At 63.3% G+C, this 12,874-nt stretch overlaps 1 protein-coding gene across 1 annotated transcript in view; it reads left to right on the forward strand.

Moving 5' to 3' along the window:
• Window positions 1-270: 270 nt before the first annotated feature.
• UNC5A (unc-5 netrin receptor A) overlaps window positions 271-12,874 on the forward strand; it is a 50,409-nt gene continuing 37,805 nt past the window's right edge. The window contains exon 1 of the mRNA XM_037164044.2: window positions 271-453. Coding sequence (XP_037019939.2) covers window positions 384-453 — 70 coding nt within the window. The 5' untranslated portion in view covers window positions 271-383. The remainder of the gene's footprint in view (window positions 454-12,874) is intronic.

Here is a 12,874-nt window from a genome sequence, read left to right on the forward strand (position 1 = left end):
GCCGGAGGTGGCCGGTGAACGCAGCTCCGGGGGCCCGGCCCCTCCTTCCTTCCCCCCGCCCCGCCCTGTCGCTGCCCCGCTCCGTAACTCCAGTCCTGGTTTTCCGGCTTCCGCCGGCCGGCTCCGGGGCTGCGGGCTCCGGGCGGCCGCTGGTCGGTGCGCGGCGCGGCTGGCGCTGCGCTCCGCCCCGGCTGCATTGCTGAGCGCCAGGTGCCCAGGGGAGCCACGCGCCGCGTGCGCCCCGTAGCCGGCCGCCCGGAGGCTGCTCAGTCCGCTGGCATGGGCCCCGAGGGCGCCCGGGGCTGGGGCTCTGGGCTGAGGCGCTGAAAGCCGCCCTACCGCCCGCGGGGCGCCGTGCCCGGCCCGCCCGCTCTCCTGCGGCCATGGCCGTCCGGCCCGGCCTGTGGCCAGCGCTTCTGGGCGTAATCCTCGCCGCCTGGCTCCGGGGTTCGGGTGAGTCACGTGTACGGAGGCTTGCGGGGGACCGTCCGCGCGAACGCTCGCTTCTGGGGGTAGGAGGTGTCCCTGACTCGCGTTGCTGGACCGGGTTGGAAGCCCCCGAGGCCAAACTTTATGGGGAGGGACGCGAGGGCCGCTTCTCCTTGCTGCGCAGCTTCCTCGCGCGCGCTTCCCCAGAACCCTGGGTTCTGCCAAGTCCAGGAGCTGCTGTCAGCACGCGGGGCTGGCGAGCGTAGACGCCCCACGCCTCCGGGGTGGGGGGAAGTTTTCTGGCTGCCCAGCCCCAGAGCATGGTCAGGGGTTTGAATTAATGCCGGGGGAAGCCTGACTCGGAGGGTCTCACATTAGAGGGTTTTGACCACATCCCAGTCCCCTCGAGGAGGGGCTTTAACATACCCCTTCCCTGTAGCATCTGCCTCAGCTACTCACAGTTCCCAGCTTGGCACCTGGCCTCTGCCCACGTCCAGAACACAGTGTCCTCCTCTGTCCCCACCACACACGCTCGCACACGTCCACTCCAGCGCGGAGGCACATACACCAGTCCCCAGCTCTTGCAGCCCTTACAGAGCACTGGGAGGCCCGGCTGGGGTTTCTGACCCCCCTGGTGTGCTGGGGCCAGAGTTCCATTCGTGGGGTCCACCGCTGCTTCCCCCTCTCCCTTTTACTACACAGCCCTCCCTCCTCCCGTCATGTCCTGTTGGTTGGCTGCCGGAACCAGCTCGGGAGCTTAGCCCTCAGCCCGGCTCCTCTGAGGGGTGGAGGCGAGTCCCCCGCACCCTTTGTCTGCTCTCCCTGAGCTTCCACCCAGGCCGAGCTAAGGGTCCGTCCTGATCTCCGCCTCCACCCATGCACTCAGCAGAGCCGAACTTATTTATATGTGTATGGGGGGAGGGGTCATTGATGTGATTGAGAGGGCATGGGGCTTGCCCTAGCAATTCCTGATTCTTGCTGCCCCAAGAAGGTGGGAGATGCCCCTCTACCTGGCCAGGTTATTTGAATCCCAGGGGAGTCAGGAGGGAATGTTGGGGTTCCTGGGATTCAAAGCCAGGCTGATCAGAGATCAGTGAGTGATTGCTCAGAGACCAGCCGGGTGACTGAGGATGGTAGCTGTTTCCTTAAAGGGACTCCACACGGCGCATCCTGCGCCCACCAGTGTCTGGCCACCCTCCCAGCCTGCCTCCTCAGTCCTCCCTCTGCCCTACTGCATCCACTCTGTCTCCCTCCTCTGTCGCCCCCTCATCCCCCCCAAATCCTCACCGAACACACCTTGCTGCCCCATGACCTCCCCGTCTAATCCTGACCAAGCCAGAGGCTGCGGTGCCACCAGCGTGTGTTCATATTGCACACGTGTGTGTGTCAGGAGCGTGTGTGCCACACACAGGGGGTGTGGGTTGCACCATTGACCATGGCGAGCTGGGGGTGTTCGTGCTTCTCACCCAGGGAAGGCGGTGCCAGGTACCGAGCAGGTGCCCAGGGAAGTCTTGCTGAGTCTGGTGTGGGAAAGGGCTGTGTGGCCATATCTGCATGTTGCCCACGTGAGCAGTGTGAGGACCGTGGGTTGGCATGTGTGCCCGCTCATGACGGGGCCTGGCAGGGTGTGCAGCACTGGTGCAGATAAGGGAGTGGTGGGTGCTGGCAAGACCGAGAACCATAGCCGTGGTGGGGGGCTGCCACATGGGTTCCTCAGGAGGCTGCAGAGTCGGGGAGCTGCATCCCTTGTTGGTGGGGCACCTGTTGGTGCCTGGCCGGAGGCTGTCCGGGCAGCTGGCAGGTGGGCCCCTGTGCCATAGGACTGCCCTGGAGCAGAGCTGCCCTCCCGGCACCCACTCACAGGCCTGTGCGAGGGGCCCCCTTCTCACCTGGGCCCCTTACTGTTGTTCCCCGCCAGCTCCCAGCACACGTGCCCAGAGAGGCCAGCTCTGTGGTGGCCTGGCCCCTCCTCAGCAACATCAGCGGGGAATTCGAGTGGCCGAGGGAGGGACAGCCAGCCAGGCGGCAGGGGGCACCTGGGGCCAGGGCCGCCAAAGCCTCCCACTGTCCAGGCTGAGTGTCACCCTGGGTCATACAGAAGCCTGTGCCTTCTCCACACTGTCCTGCTAGTCCCCTCTCTGTGCCGATTTTCCCGTTCATGCCCAGTCACACAGCTGGCACCTGCCTCCCCGGCCCCGTGGGCCATGCACACCTGTGGGTTTCCCTGCACTCAGATCTCCGGTCCTGGGAGAGGGGCCCATGTGGAGCTGGCCCACCTTGACCCCGATAATTTGTCCAGGTGGCCTTTTCCTCAGGCCCCCCCTCCATCCTCAGGGCTGGTCCTGGACCCCTCTGTCTACTCCTCACCTCGAAACTGGAACAGTTGGCTGGGGGGAAGGTGCCTTAATCCTGTAAGGCTATACGCTGCTCTCACTCATGCTGCCTCAGGGACAGGAAGGACCCGGCTTTGCCCCACCCCGCTCCAGGCGTCTCCAGAAGAAGGCAGGTTTTCTGGCTTCCCTTTGTCTGTGTGGTGAGGGCCTTCCCAGGAGCCCTGGGACTGGCAGTGATGCAGGTACCAAACCCTCAACCAGAGGCGCTGGCCTGGTGTCCAGGAGCAACCAACTGTGGCCTCGGCCAGGAGCCAGCCCCTGTCCTGGACACCCACAGACTTGCATTCCTTCCCCTGCCTGGCGCTGCTCTGGGCCAAAGACCTGTACACTCAAGGCGTTCACTCTTGAAGGCGGGAGCCGCCCAGGTCCTGGGCCTCAGACCTTCTCCAGGCACAGGCCCCAGTGCTGTCTTGGCTGCCACCTGGGAGCACGTGTGCACACGCACGCGTGCCTGGGCCTGCCCATCCCAGGCCCAGCATCACCCTCCACTCCTCCCTCCTGGGGGCCCTGCCCTCCCACCCCACTCCCCAAGCCCTGGCTGGAAACCTTAGAGTCTCCCTCAGCTTTCCCTTCTCCTTCACGCTTCACTTCTAATTTGTCACCAAGTCCTCCAGCTCAAACCTACTTGTGACATTGCTCATGTCCCTCCCCTCCTGTGTCACTCCCCCCAAGCCCTTAGACCAGCACCGAGGCCACCCCCATTCACCCCGATCCTGAGTCCCCTCCACTCACACTGATGCCCCTGGTGCTCAGGCTGGGAGCTGTTTCTCCCACTGCCTCCAGAGCCCCGAGCCTGGGGCCCTGGGGAAGCCTCTGAGTCACCACACTTCACTGGGTGTCCTCCCTGGCCCTGCCTGCCGGCAGCTGGGCCTCCACACCCCCAGGCCAGGCCCAGCCCCTCACTGTAGTTCCCCCATCTTTCAGAACCTTGTACCCCCGGCCCTGCCAACCACACTCCCCACTCTATACCCCAGAATCCTCTGCTCTGCCTGGGCCATTCTGCTTATCTCAGCCCCCAGATTTCATCCAGCCCCTCCAGAAAGCCTCCCCCACTCCTTGCAGGGCCCACACAGGGGCCAGGGTGCAGTGATGAGCTCCGAGGGGCTACAGGACAGAGGCACCGGTTCCTTGGCCATGGTGGGGCTGCATGGCCTGGGGTCTGAGCCCCTCATCCACTCCAGTGCCTCCCACGCATGTGGCCCTTGTCTGTGGCACCAGGACCCTGCTCTCAGCCCCCAACATGCCCCCCATCCTGGCCAGTCAAGTGCTTCTCTCTATTTCCTCCACTTGGGTTTGCGTCCTCTGGCTGGGCATGAGGGTGGGGCAGGGAGGGGGACGGAGGAGGCTGCTGGGGCTTGAGGGGGAGGTTGGCTTTGCCCCGCAGCATCCCTCCCCGTCCCTGTCCCCGAACAGGGTGCTGGAAACGGCACCTGTCCAGGGCAGGGGGGAGCGAGGTGACACTCCGCCACGGGGTGGCTGTGCCCTGGCCCCATACACAGACGTCGAGCCAGCTGTCACAAGTATCCACGTCTGGGGTCCCTCACACGGTGGTATGTTGGGTCTGTCAACTAGGAGCCTGCCTGCCCACCGCCATCCCTCCCAGGCACACATGTCCCCAGATGGGTGTCTTCCTGTGTGAATAATGTCACTGAGTCCCAGAGCTGCAGACCCAGATCCCTGGAGGGTGGAGCCGAGGGCACGGGGCCATGGTGTCGCTGGTGCTGAACGAACGCTCCCCCCTGGTGGCCCCCTCCTCTTGCCCACCCTCACACTCAGGGCTGGGTCAGCACCAACACTTGGGCTGCCCTACGAGGCACCTGCTGGGGCTCCTGATGAAGCTGAGCCCACCACAGCACGGCCCGACCCCGAGCATCCTTGCCACCCAGATGGGTGCTCAGCTTCCTGCGACCAGTCCTACCAGCCCACCCCTTTGTCCCCCTGGTCTGCTCCCATGGGGGTGGCATCGGCGGGCCCTCCTGCCTCTGGGGAGCATCAGCCCCCCTCTTCCTATCAGGTGGGGTAGAAAGGGCGGGGGCTGTGGAGGCAGGGCGGGCCAGGTCTCATCTAGGCCTCCTGACAGGGAACTTCCACATCTGCCCAGCCCATGCCCCGTGTGCTGAATGGGGCCACACCTGCCACCTCGGGTTGTCGTGATAAGTTGATGGGCAACCTCAGGGTGGGTCCTGGCTTGGAGCAAGCACCTGTGACTTGTTTGCCGCCTTCTTCCACTTCTCTGGCATCTGGAGGGGCACAGTTTAGGGCAGGTGGGGCCTTAAGCTGCGTCAGGGCCTGAGCCCAGGGGTGGAAGAGTAGGTCCCTGGTGTGTGAGCTGCTTCACCTCTAACTGCTCCAGCCCCCAGCAGGAGCCCCCGGCGGGAGTCGCTACCCCCCCACCATCCCCCACAAGAGCTCAGGCTGTTTGGACTCAGAAGCCTCCGGTGTGAACAGAGCTTGTCTGGGGTATGTGAAAAGGGTGATTTGGGCTCAGCTTGTCCCGGAACATGGCGGCCAAGTAGAGTGGGAGCCCCTGATAGAACTCAGTTCTAGTCTTGCTCTGCCCTTTGGTTGCTTTGTGATCTTGGATAAATCACTTAACCTCTCTGGGCTGCTCACCTCTTTGTATTCGAAAGGACTGGACTTGGTGACTCCGTCAGGGCAGAGGCCGGGGACTCTGGTTTGGCCTGTGCACTCAGCAGCAGGTTCCCCCAGGAACTGCTCACACCTGCCCAGCACCTGCCAAAGCCACCAAGCCCCCTGGCAGCAGCTGTCTGCATCACCTCGAGCCAGGTGGCTGCTGCCGCAGGGCTGAAGGGGACCGTGCAGCCCGCCCAGGAAGCAGAGTTCTGCTTCAGCGGGTGAGCATTTCCCAAGGAATGAACAGCCCTTCTCGGCCCCAGGTGGTCAGAGCGCCCGCTCCAGAGGCCCACTCCCTCCGAGACACGCACCTCGGAGGCAGCAAGGAGCCTTGGTTCCCAGGGGCCAGACCCCCAGGCATTCGGAGGAGGCGGTGAGTTGAGTTGGCAGGTTCTAGGGTCCAGGTTGGACCAGGCCTGGGCAGTGAGGCCAAGGAAGTGTCCTGGGTGCAAACTTTAAGTCGTGCCAGGGTGGGTCAGCCCCTGAGTGTGGGTGCCCTGAGCACCTCTGCACCCCACCCAGTCCTGGCTGCGGGCCCACTCCTCCCTTGTACTTCTTCAGCTTTCGCATAGTCAGTCAGAGGAGTCATAAAAGTGCAGGCCTCGTGCGTAGTTGTGCAGGTGAGACAGCCTGACGCCTGTCAATCCCAGCAGCGGTGAGCACTGTCAGTGAGCGTTTGCAATGGGTGCTGATGGATACAGCAGAGGGCGCTGTTCCGCCCTGGCTTTGGAGGCGTGGGGTGGGCTTTGGTGCCCGCTTTGTGGGAGAGGGTGCAGCTAGGGGTCCAGGCGGGAGGGCAGAGGGCTGAGGGAAGGCCTCCATTTTGGGATGAGGACAGGCCTGGCATCTTTTCTCTGCCCCTCTGATGCCCAGAGCCAGGGTAGAGTCACACCTCCCAGGAGTGGTTGTTACTGGCGCACCCCAGCCCTGAGTCAGAGAGAGGGGGAGACTGCAGAGATCGGGGTGGCAGCTGCTCAGTCCCCAGAGTAGGTCACAAAGGGGCAAGTTTTAGGTCCCAGCCAGGTGGGGGAAGGGCCCTGCAGTCCCTGCCTATGAGTGGGGCCACGGTGAGAGCGTGGAGCGCCAGCATCCTGGTGGGTGAGTCCCCAGACCAGGCCCTCCCCGCGCCTGCATGTCAGCGCTGTGTCCGTCTGGAAGGCTCAGGGTCACCTTGAGCTCCAAGCAAACATGTGGCTGGGACTTGGGGAGGGGTAGGCAGTCTAGACGGGCTGGGCCTGAAGGAGAGCTGCTGCGGCGCTCCGGGGAGGCCTGGGCGCGTGTCCCACCGCTGCCCCACACCTCTCCAGCCAGGGCGGCAGGTGGAATTCCTGGCTTCCCACCCCAGCATGTCCCGCTGGCAGCCTGCAGCGGGGTACCCCCGAATTGGGCCCTGCCCCCTCCGAATTGAGGTGAAGACCAGATGGAGCTGAGGGGCTGATGGTTTTTTCCATGTCTGCATCTTCCCAGCCCCCCTTTCACCACTACCCCCCCCCAAAAAAAAAAGGTGCCAGACACAGCATGTAGGAGGGCTAACTTAGCGTCCCCGGTGTGACCAGAGCCCACCCCCTCCCCAAAACAACCCCGCCTGGTGTTCCGCATACTTGGCGGGCAGGGCACCGGGCTAGAGGCCGGCCTCGGGCCAGGCGGGCTGCGGGACCCCGGAGCGGCCCTGGGGCGGCGGCGCCCGGGCCAATGGGAGCTGGGGTCCGGGTGGGGACCTGCGCGTCCTGCCCGCGGCCCCCGCCTTCGCCCCCGCCCCGCGGGGGTCAAGAGGGCGCGGCGAACTCGGCGGCAGCGCGGAGCAGGGGCGGGTCCCGCAGCCAGCCCGCCCGCCAGCCCGCCTGCGGCCGCCCGCCGGATTACTGGCTCTTTGTTCGGGGCCTGTTAACAAGTTCTTGGCTGAGCGCTCGGCTGCCGCCCGGGGAGCAGGCGTCCAGCCTCCGGGCAGGCGGCTGGAGGCCTCCGCCTCCCCAAGTTTCCGCGCCAGCTGCAGCCCCCGCCGGCGCCCCCGCCGCCTTCCCGGGCCGCGACCGGGCTGGGCTGAGTCCCCCCCCCCCGCAGTCTGGGGTGTGAAGAGCTTGCGGAGCCCCGATGATCTCGGCGCGGAAGGGAGGAGAGCGGCCCGCCCTAGCACCTGCTGGAGGTCACGGGCCTCGAGTGCATCACGGCGGTCGTCCCATTTCACAGACCCGGGAGGGCGAGGCGCCCCTGCTACCGCCCCCCACCCCGGCTTCCAGTCCAGCTCTTTGACACCCAAATGCGCTCTCCTGCTGAGAGGAGAGAGGCCTGGGGCAGTCAGAGCAGGAGCCTTCCGGCCGTCTCGTGTTTTATTCTTAATTAACTCAGTGGTAACCGCAGTGGGGCTGCTCTCTGCCCATGACACCTGACAACAGATGGATAGGTGAGGTTCGTCCCATTTATCAGATGAGGACACTGAGGCTCAGAGAAATGACAGAGGTGAGATGCTGTTATTGCTCCGCCGGACCCCTCCCCCACTTTGCCCCTACAGTCATTTTTTGTCAGGGCCTTGGCTGGTGCCCACGGACTCGAAAGACCGGCCCACTTCCTCCCCACACCCCGCCCCCTCCTTTCCTCAACCAGAGCAGGGTTGTTGTCCAGATCAGGGGTTTGTATTACAGACCTGCCTGGGGGTTGGCTTTCTGACTTGCCCAGGGCCACAGGTCTTCAGGTTCAAAGCCACTTTCTTATAATGGGGAGAATCCTCCCCCGTAAATAAGCTCCCCAAATGGCTCTTGGCCCTTCCCCCAGGAGGCTTCCCCCTTTTTACTTCTTTAAGATGCAGCTCCTGCCTGGCGCCTCCAGCCCTCCCAGTAGCTCCTCAGTAGCCTGGCTCTGAGCCCTCCCAGCCCCCCACACCCTTGTCACCCACCTCTGGATGGCAGTCCCAGGCGCTCCCCCCAATGTGACACAGTGCCCCAGCATGGACCAGTAGCACAGTACAGGATGCTAAGCGTACCTGCTGCAAACACTGGAACTCTCAACCCGAACTGGCTTAAGCCAAAAAAAAGAAAAACCAAGATTTACTGGTGCATATAACTGAGATCTGAAATGCCAGGGGTAGCAGCGCTGGCTTCAGGCATGGCTGGACTCAGGGAGACCACTGTGACTGCGATCCAGCTCATTTCTGCTCTTGGGGTGCTGGCACCACGCTCCAACAGCCTGTCCCCTGGAAGTCCCAAGGTGGCTGCCAGGAGTTGCCAGAGCTACATCCTTGCAGGCTGGTGTGAGGCTGTGAAGGCGAGGGGATGGAGAGCATGACTTCCCCCAGCCTCCAGCAGATGTCCAGGACCTTCCTCATTGGTCCAGCCCAAGTGCTGGGCCACGGGTGAGCCAGCCACACAGCCAGGGGTAATCGTCACGCAGTTGAGCTTGGGCCCGAGCCACCTGTGTCCCTGTCCTGCTGCTCAAGCTGTTTGCCACCACTCACAGCTTCCTGCCCACTGCAAAGGGATGGGCACAGCGGCCGCAGATGTGACCAGTGTGCCATTGGTACCTCTGGTGTAAGTATTCAGTGCAGAGGTTGGCCAGCACCAGGGGCATAGCCTGAGGCTCAGGGGAAAGACCCGAGTCAGGATCTGCATCGGCTGCACCAGAAAACAGCAGTGGGCCTTTGACAGGTGTTGCGTTCCCTCACACGTGCTGTCCCCTGCTCCACGGACCTCCCCCTGCTGGTCTTGAGATGTTGTTGTGCCAGGCGCCTGGCTGAAACCCAGCCTGGGCCAGACCTACCGGAACAGGGACCATGGAATAAGGGAAGCTGGTCTGCCTGCCGTGCTGCGTCCGGGGAGGTCCCAGCATGTCCCTCAGTGTCCTCTCTTTTCTCGGTCACCTGCAGCTCGCTGAGAAGCCCTCCCAGAATAGCACCTGAGGTTTGCATCAGGGTCACCAAATTCCAGTTGGTAGGTCTTATATACATCCAGCTTTCAGCCCCAACCGCCCCCAGAATGTGGCCTTCGTGAGCATTTGGGGGCCCCTTCAGCTCAGCAGCAGGGCCCAAGCCAGGCGAGCAGGTCACCTTCTGCCTCGGGACCTTTTCTGTTCCAGGGTCCCCCTTAAAGCCTCTTTTTCTTCCTCTTCACAACCCAATTTCTCTCCAGTACTTTCCCTTTTTGGCTTCAGTTTACAAGTGTTGGTTTCCGTTGCTTGCACGCGGTGATTCTAACTAACTGCCGCCTTCGCCGAATCCGACTTTCTTTTTTGAAAACTAGACCGCAGCCCACTCATCTCCTGCTCCATGGCCTCCCCACCCCCACTGTCCCAGAGGTCAGCACCAGGCTCTGCAGGCCCCCTGCCAGGACCTGGAGACTCACCTGACTGCACTCTGGACCACTACTCAGCCCACCCAGACCCTGCCATCCTCCTGGAATTTGTCCTCACTCTCCACTCAGCGCCCTGGCTTCCCCGTGCTCCGGGTCAGCAGGCCCGCCCTGCTCTAAAGCCCCCTCTGCCCCCACACCGCTTTTGCATTTCCCAGAAGCCTCAGCCTCCCTCGCTCAGTTGTCTGACTCTCACTGGCACCTCTGTGCTGGTTTCAGGCCACCTTCCCGTGCTGGGCACGTCTGGCCAGGCCCTGAGCCTGCCTATGTGCCAGCAGCTGCCCTGACATTTTTCTAGACTCCTCCTCCCTCCAGACCCCCTGGGCCGCACACAGCCAGGGGTCCCTCTCGGGGCATCCGCTCCACCCTCTCAAGGCCCCTCTCCTTTCAGAGCCCTGGCCCCACTGGGGGGCTTGTCTTGGTGTGAACTGGCCAAAGCCCACCCCCAGGGGCCAGGATGCACCCTTCTGTGGGTGCTCAGCATCTCCCAGCAGAGACATGCTGGTGGATTCAGCAGTGGCTCTCAGAGGGACTGGGAACCGCTCTGCCAATTTCCTTGGTGTAAACACTCCCACCACAGCCTATTTTAAGCTACCACTGTAATGTCAACCGGCTTGCAAACTTCCAGAAATTTTAATGATGGGCTCTCCTGAGCCAGGCTGAGCTGGTTCCAGCACGTTGCTGTTCCCTGGCCCCAGGAAGGGAGTGACAAAGGCTCCTCCAGCCTCTGCCTCCCACGGACCTCCCCAGGCTTGGAGGGGCTACTCCATCCAAGTGCAGGCCTTATGGCGGGCCGAGGGGCAGGGTGTCGGTTGGGTCCCCTAGGGCGGTGGTTAAGAGCCGAACTCCGGAGCTGACAGTGACTTCTGCTTTCAGTGCCTCAGTTTCCTCATCCAGAAAGTGCGGGGAAAGAAAGGCTGCTACCTCAGGGGGCTTCAAGGATAAAAGGGGGTGCTCCCTGCGGAGCCCTTAGCCCAATGCCAGGCCCTCAGTGCTGCTCTGGAAATGGGAGCTGCTGCTCCTGCTGGGCAGAGGGCAGGGGTGGGGCTTGAACTTGACCTCCCTCTGTGACCCCCCTGAAGTGTGTGTGTGGGGGTGTGTGGCTGGGGGGCACGGAGTCCTGAGCTGATCACTTGGCGGAGCAGCATGGGCAGGGCCTCTGATATCTCGGGAAGTGCTCATTTGGGGTGACAAGCCTTCAGGAGGGGGCTTGAGAAGGAAGCTTGATGGAGTAAAGGGTGACTTGTCCTCTGCCAGGTGTGACTCCTGACAGCCTGGGAGCCAGGGTGTCCCCAGGACATGCAGGGGTCACATTGACATTGGAGAGCCCTCGCAGGCCAGGCAAGGAGAGCCCAGCTGCTGGCCTGCAGGTGGCCTGTGGCTGGTCCCTGGCCAACCTCTGAGTCCTCTTATCCAGCGTGGCAGGGGCCTCAAGGCCAGAGGAGGAGAGCGAGTCTGCCTGGGACACGGCGTGGGGTGGGGTTGGGCCAGACAGTGAGGGGACAAGGATGAGCACACGGGTACTCCCTGGTGACAGCATGTGTCCAGGGGAGTGGGAGGCGCAGCCCAGCTGCAGCAAACAGTGCCTGTGGGGGACCAGCGAGGGACGGGGCCGGCTCTGTTGTGGCGCTGGGCAGTGGCAGGCAGCGAGCAGTGTTTAAGGAAGATTAATCTGGCAGCTCGTGGAGGATGGATGGGAGCAGGGAGAGGCTGGAGGCAAGGAGACCAGCCAGGAGGCCCAGCGTCATCCAGGCAAGAAATGATGAGGGCTCCGTCCCCAGCAAGCAGGCAGCAGGGACGAGCAGGCAGCAGGGACGAGCAGGCAGCAGGACGAGCAGGAGAGAGGGGTGTGGGAGACACTGGACAGGAGGAGCCTCTGGGTGCTGCGTGGGGGCGGGGCGGGAGAGGCAGGCACGATTCAGGCCTTTCCAGGCTGAGGAGTCGATGTCAAAAGTGGAAAACGAACAGGGAGCCACCAGGAGGGAGAAGCCAAAAGAGCAAGAAGACTCCACCGGGTGGGAGCCCCACCGGGAACCCCCTGCCGGGCCCCACCCAGAGCAGGGCCGTGGAGCAGGGTGCTTTGCCCACAAGCGACGGAAGCTGCCTATGGCCAGGTCAAGTCCAGGGAACGTAATGGTGTGACAGCTGGCAGATGCAGTGGGTGACAGAGGGACAGGTGTGAAGTCCTGTCCCAGGAGAGAGGTCCTCAAAAGGTCCAGCTGGCAATGGGCCATCCTGTTTGCTTCGGGGCACTGCAGGCAGGAGGGACGTGGGCTGGCTCTGTCCTGTGCAGCCCTGAGGGCAGGGACGGGCCTGCAGGTGAGACCGGAGGCTGAAAAAGACCTTCCTGACCAGCAGTGAGCTGGAGGAGCCGGGAGGACCTCCGGCTGTGAGAGGAGGGGAGGCAGCGGCGAGGAAGGCTGTGGGGAGAGGCCACTCAGAGGAGGCCTGGAGGAAACCTGCTCCAGTCCCCAGAGGAAACCTGTGTCATTCCGGGACAGGAGGAGCCACTTGAGGGCCAGTGCTCCACGCCCAAAGCCACCATTAGAGCGCTGGGGAAGAGGAAGGCGGGCAGGATGCAGAGGCCCCTTGGGATTTGTGGGGCTGGGACCAAAGGCTGTCGGAGACACAGAGAACAGAGGTCCTGCAAGGCTTCAGAGAGGCAGGGGCAGGAGCAGAACAAGCAGGCTGAGCACTTACTGTGTGCAGAGCTCCCTGTAGGTAGGCTCGGAGGTGGAGCAAGTGGAATGGCATGCTCAAGTCCCAGGGAGGCCGCGGCAGAGCCCACATGGCCTGGCCCCTCTGAATGTCCATCTGGATGAGGGGGCTGGGGGGAGGGCAGGTCCAGGGCCCCGTGAGTTCTTGAGGGAAGTGGAGAGGATGGATGAGGGGGGCAGGGCGAGGTGAAGACAGGCCATGTCGGCTGGTCAGCAGCACTGATGGATCCCCTACTGAGTACCGGCCCGCGCCCTGCCCTGCGGTGCACAGCGAACAAGGCGGGCACTGTTCCCATGCTCGGGGAGCTCACATTCCAGTGGGAGGAGGTGGCCAAACTGGACAGTCAGAGTCGGAGAGTGCAGG

The sequence above is a fragment of the Artibeus jamaicensis genome, unplaced genomic scaffold, assembly GCF_021234435.1.
Source record: "Artibeus jamaicensis isolate MK-2021 breed Jamaican fruit bat unplaced genomic scaffold, CSHL_Jam_final contig_1085, whole genome shotgun sequence".
Taxonomy (NCBI): Eukaryota; Metazoa; Chordata; class Mammalia; order Chiroptera; family Phyllostomidae; genus Artibeus; species Artibeus jamaicensis.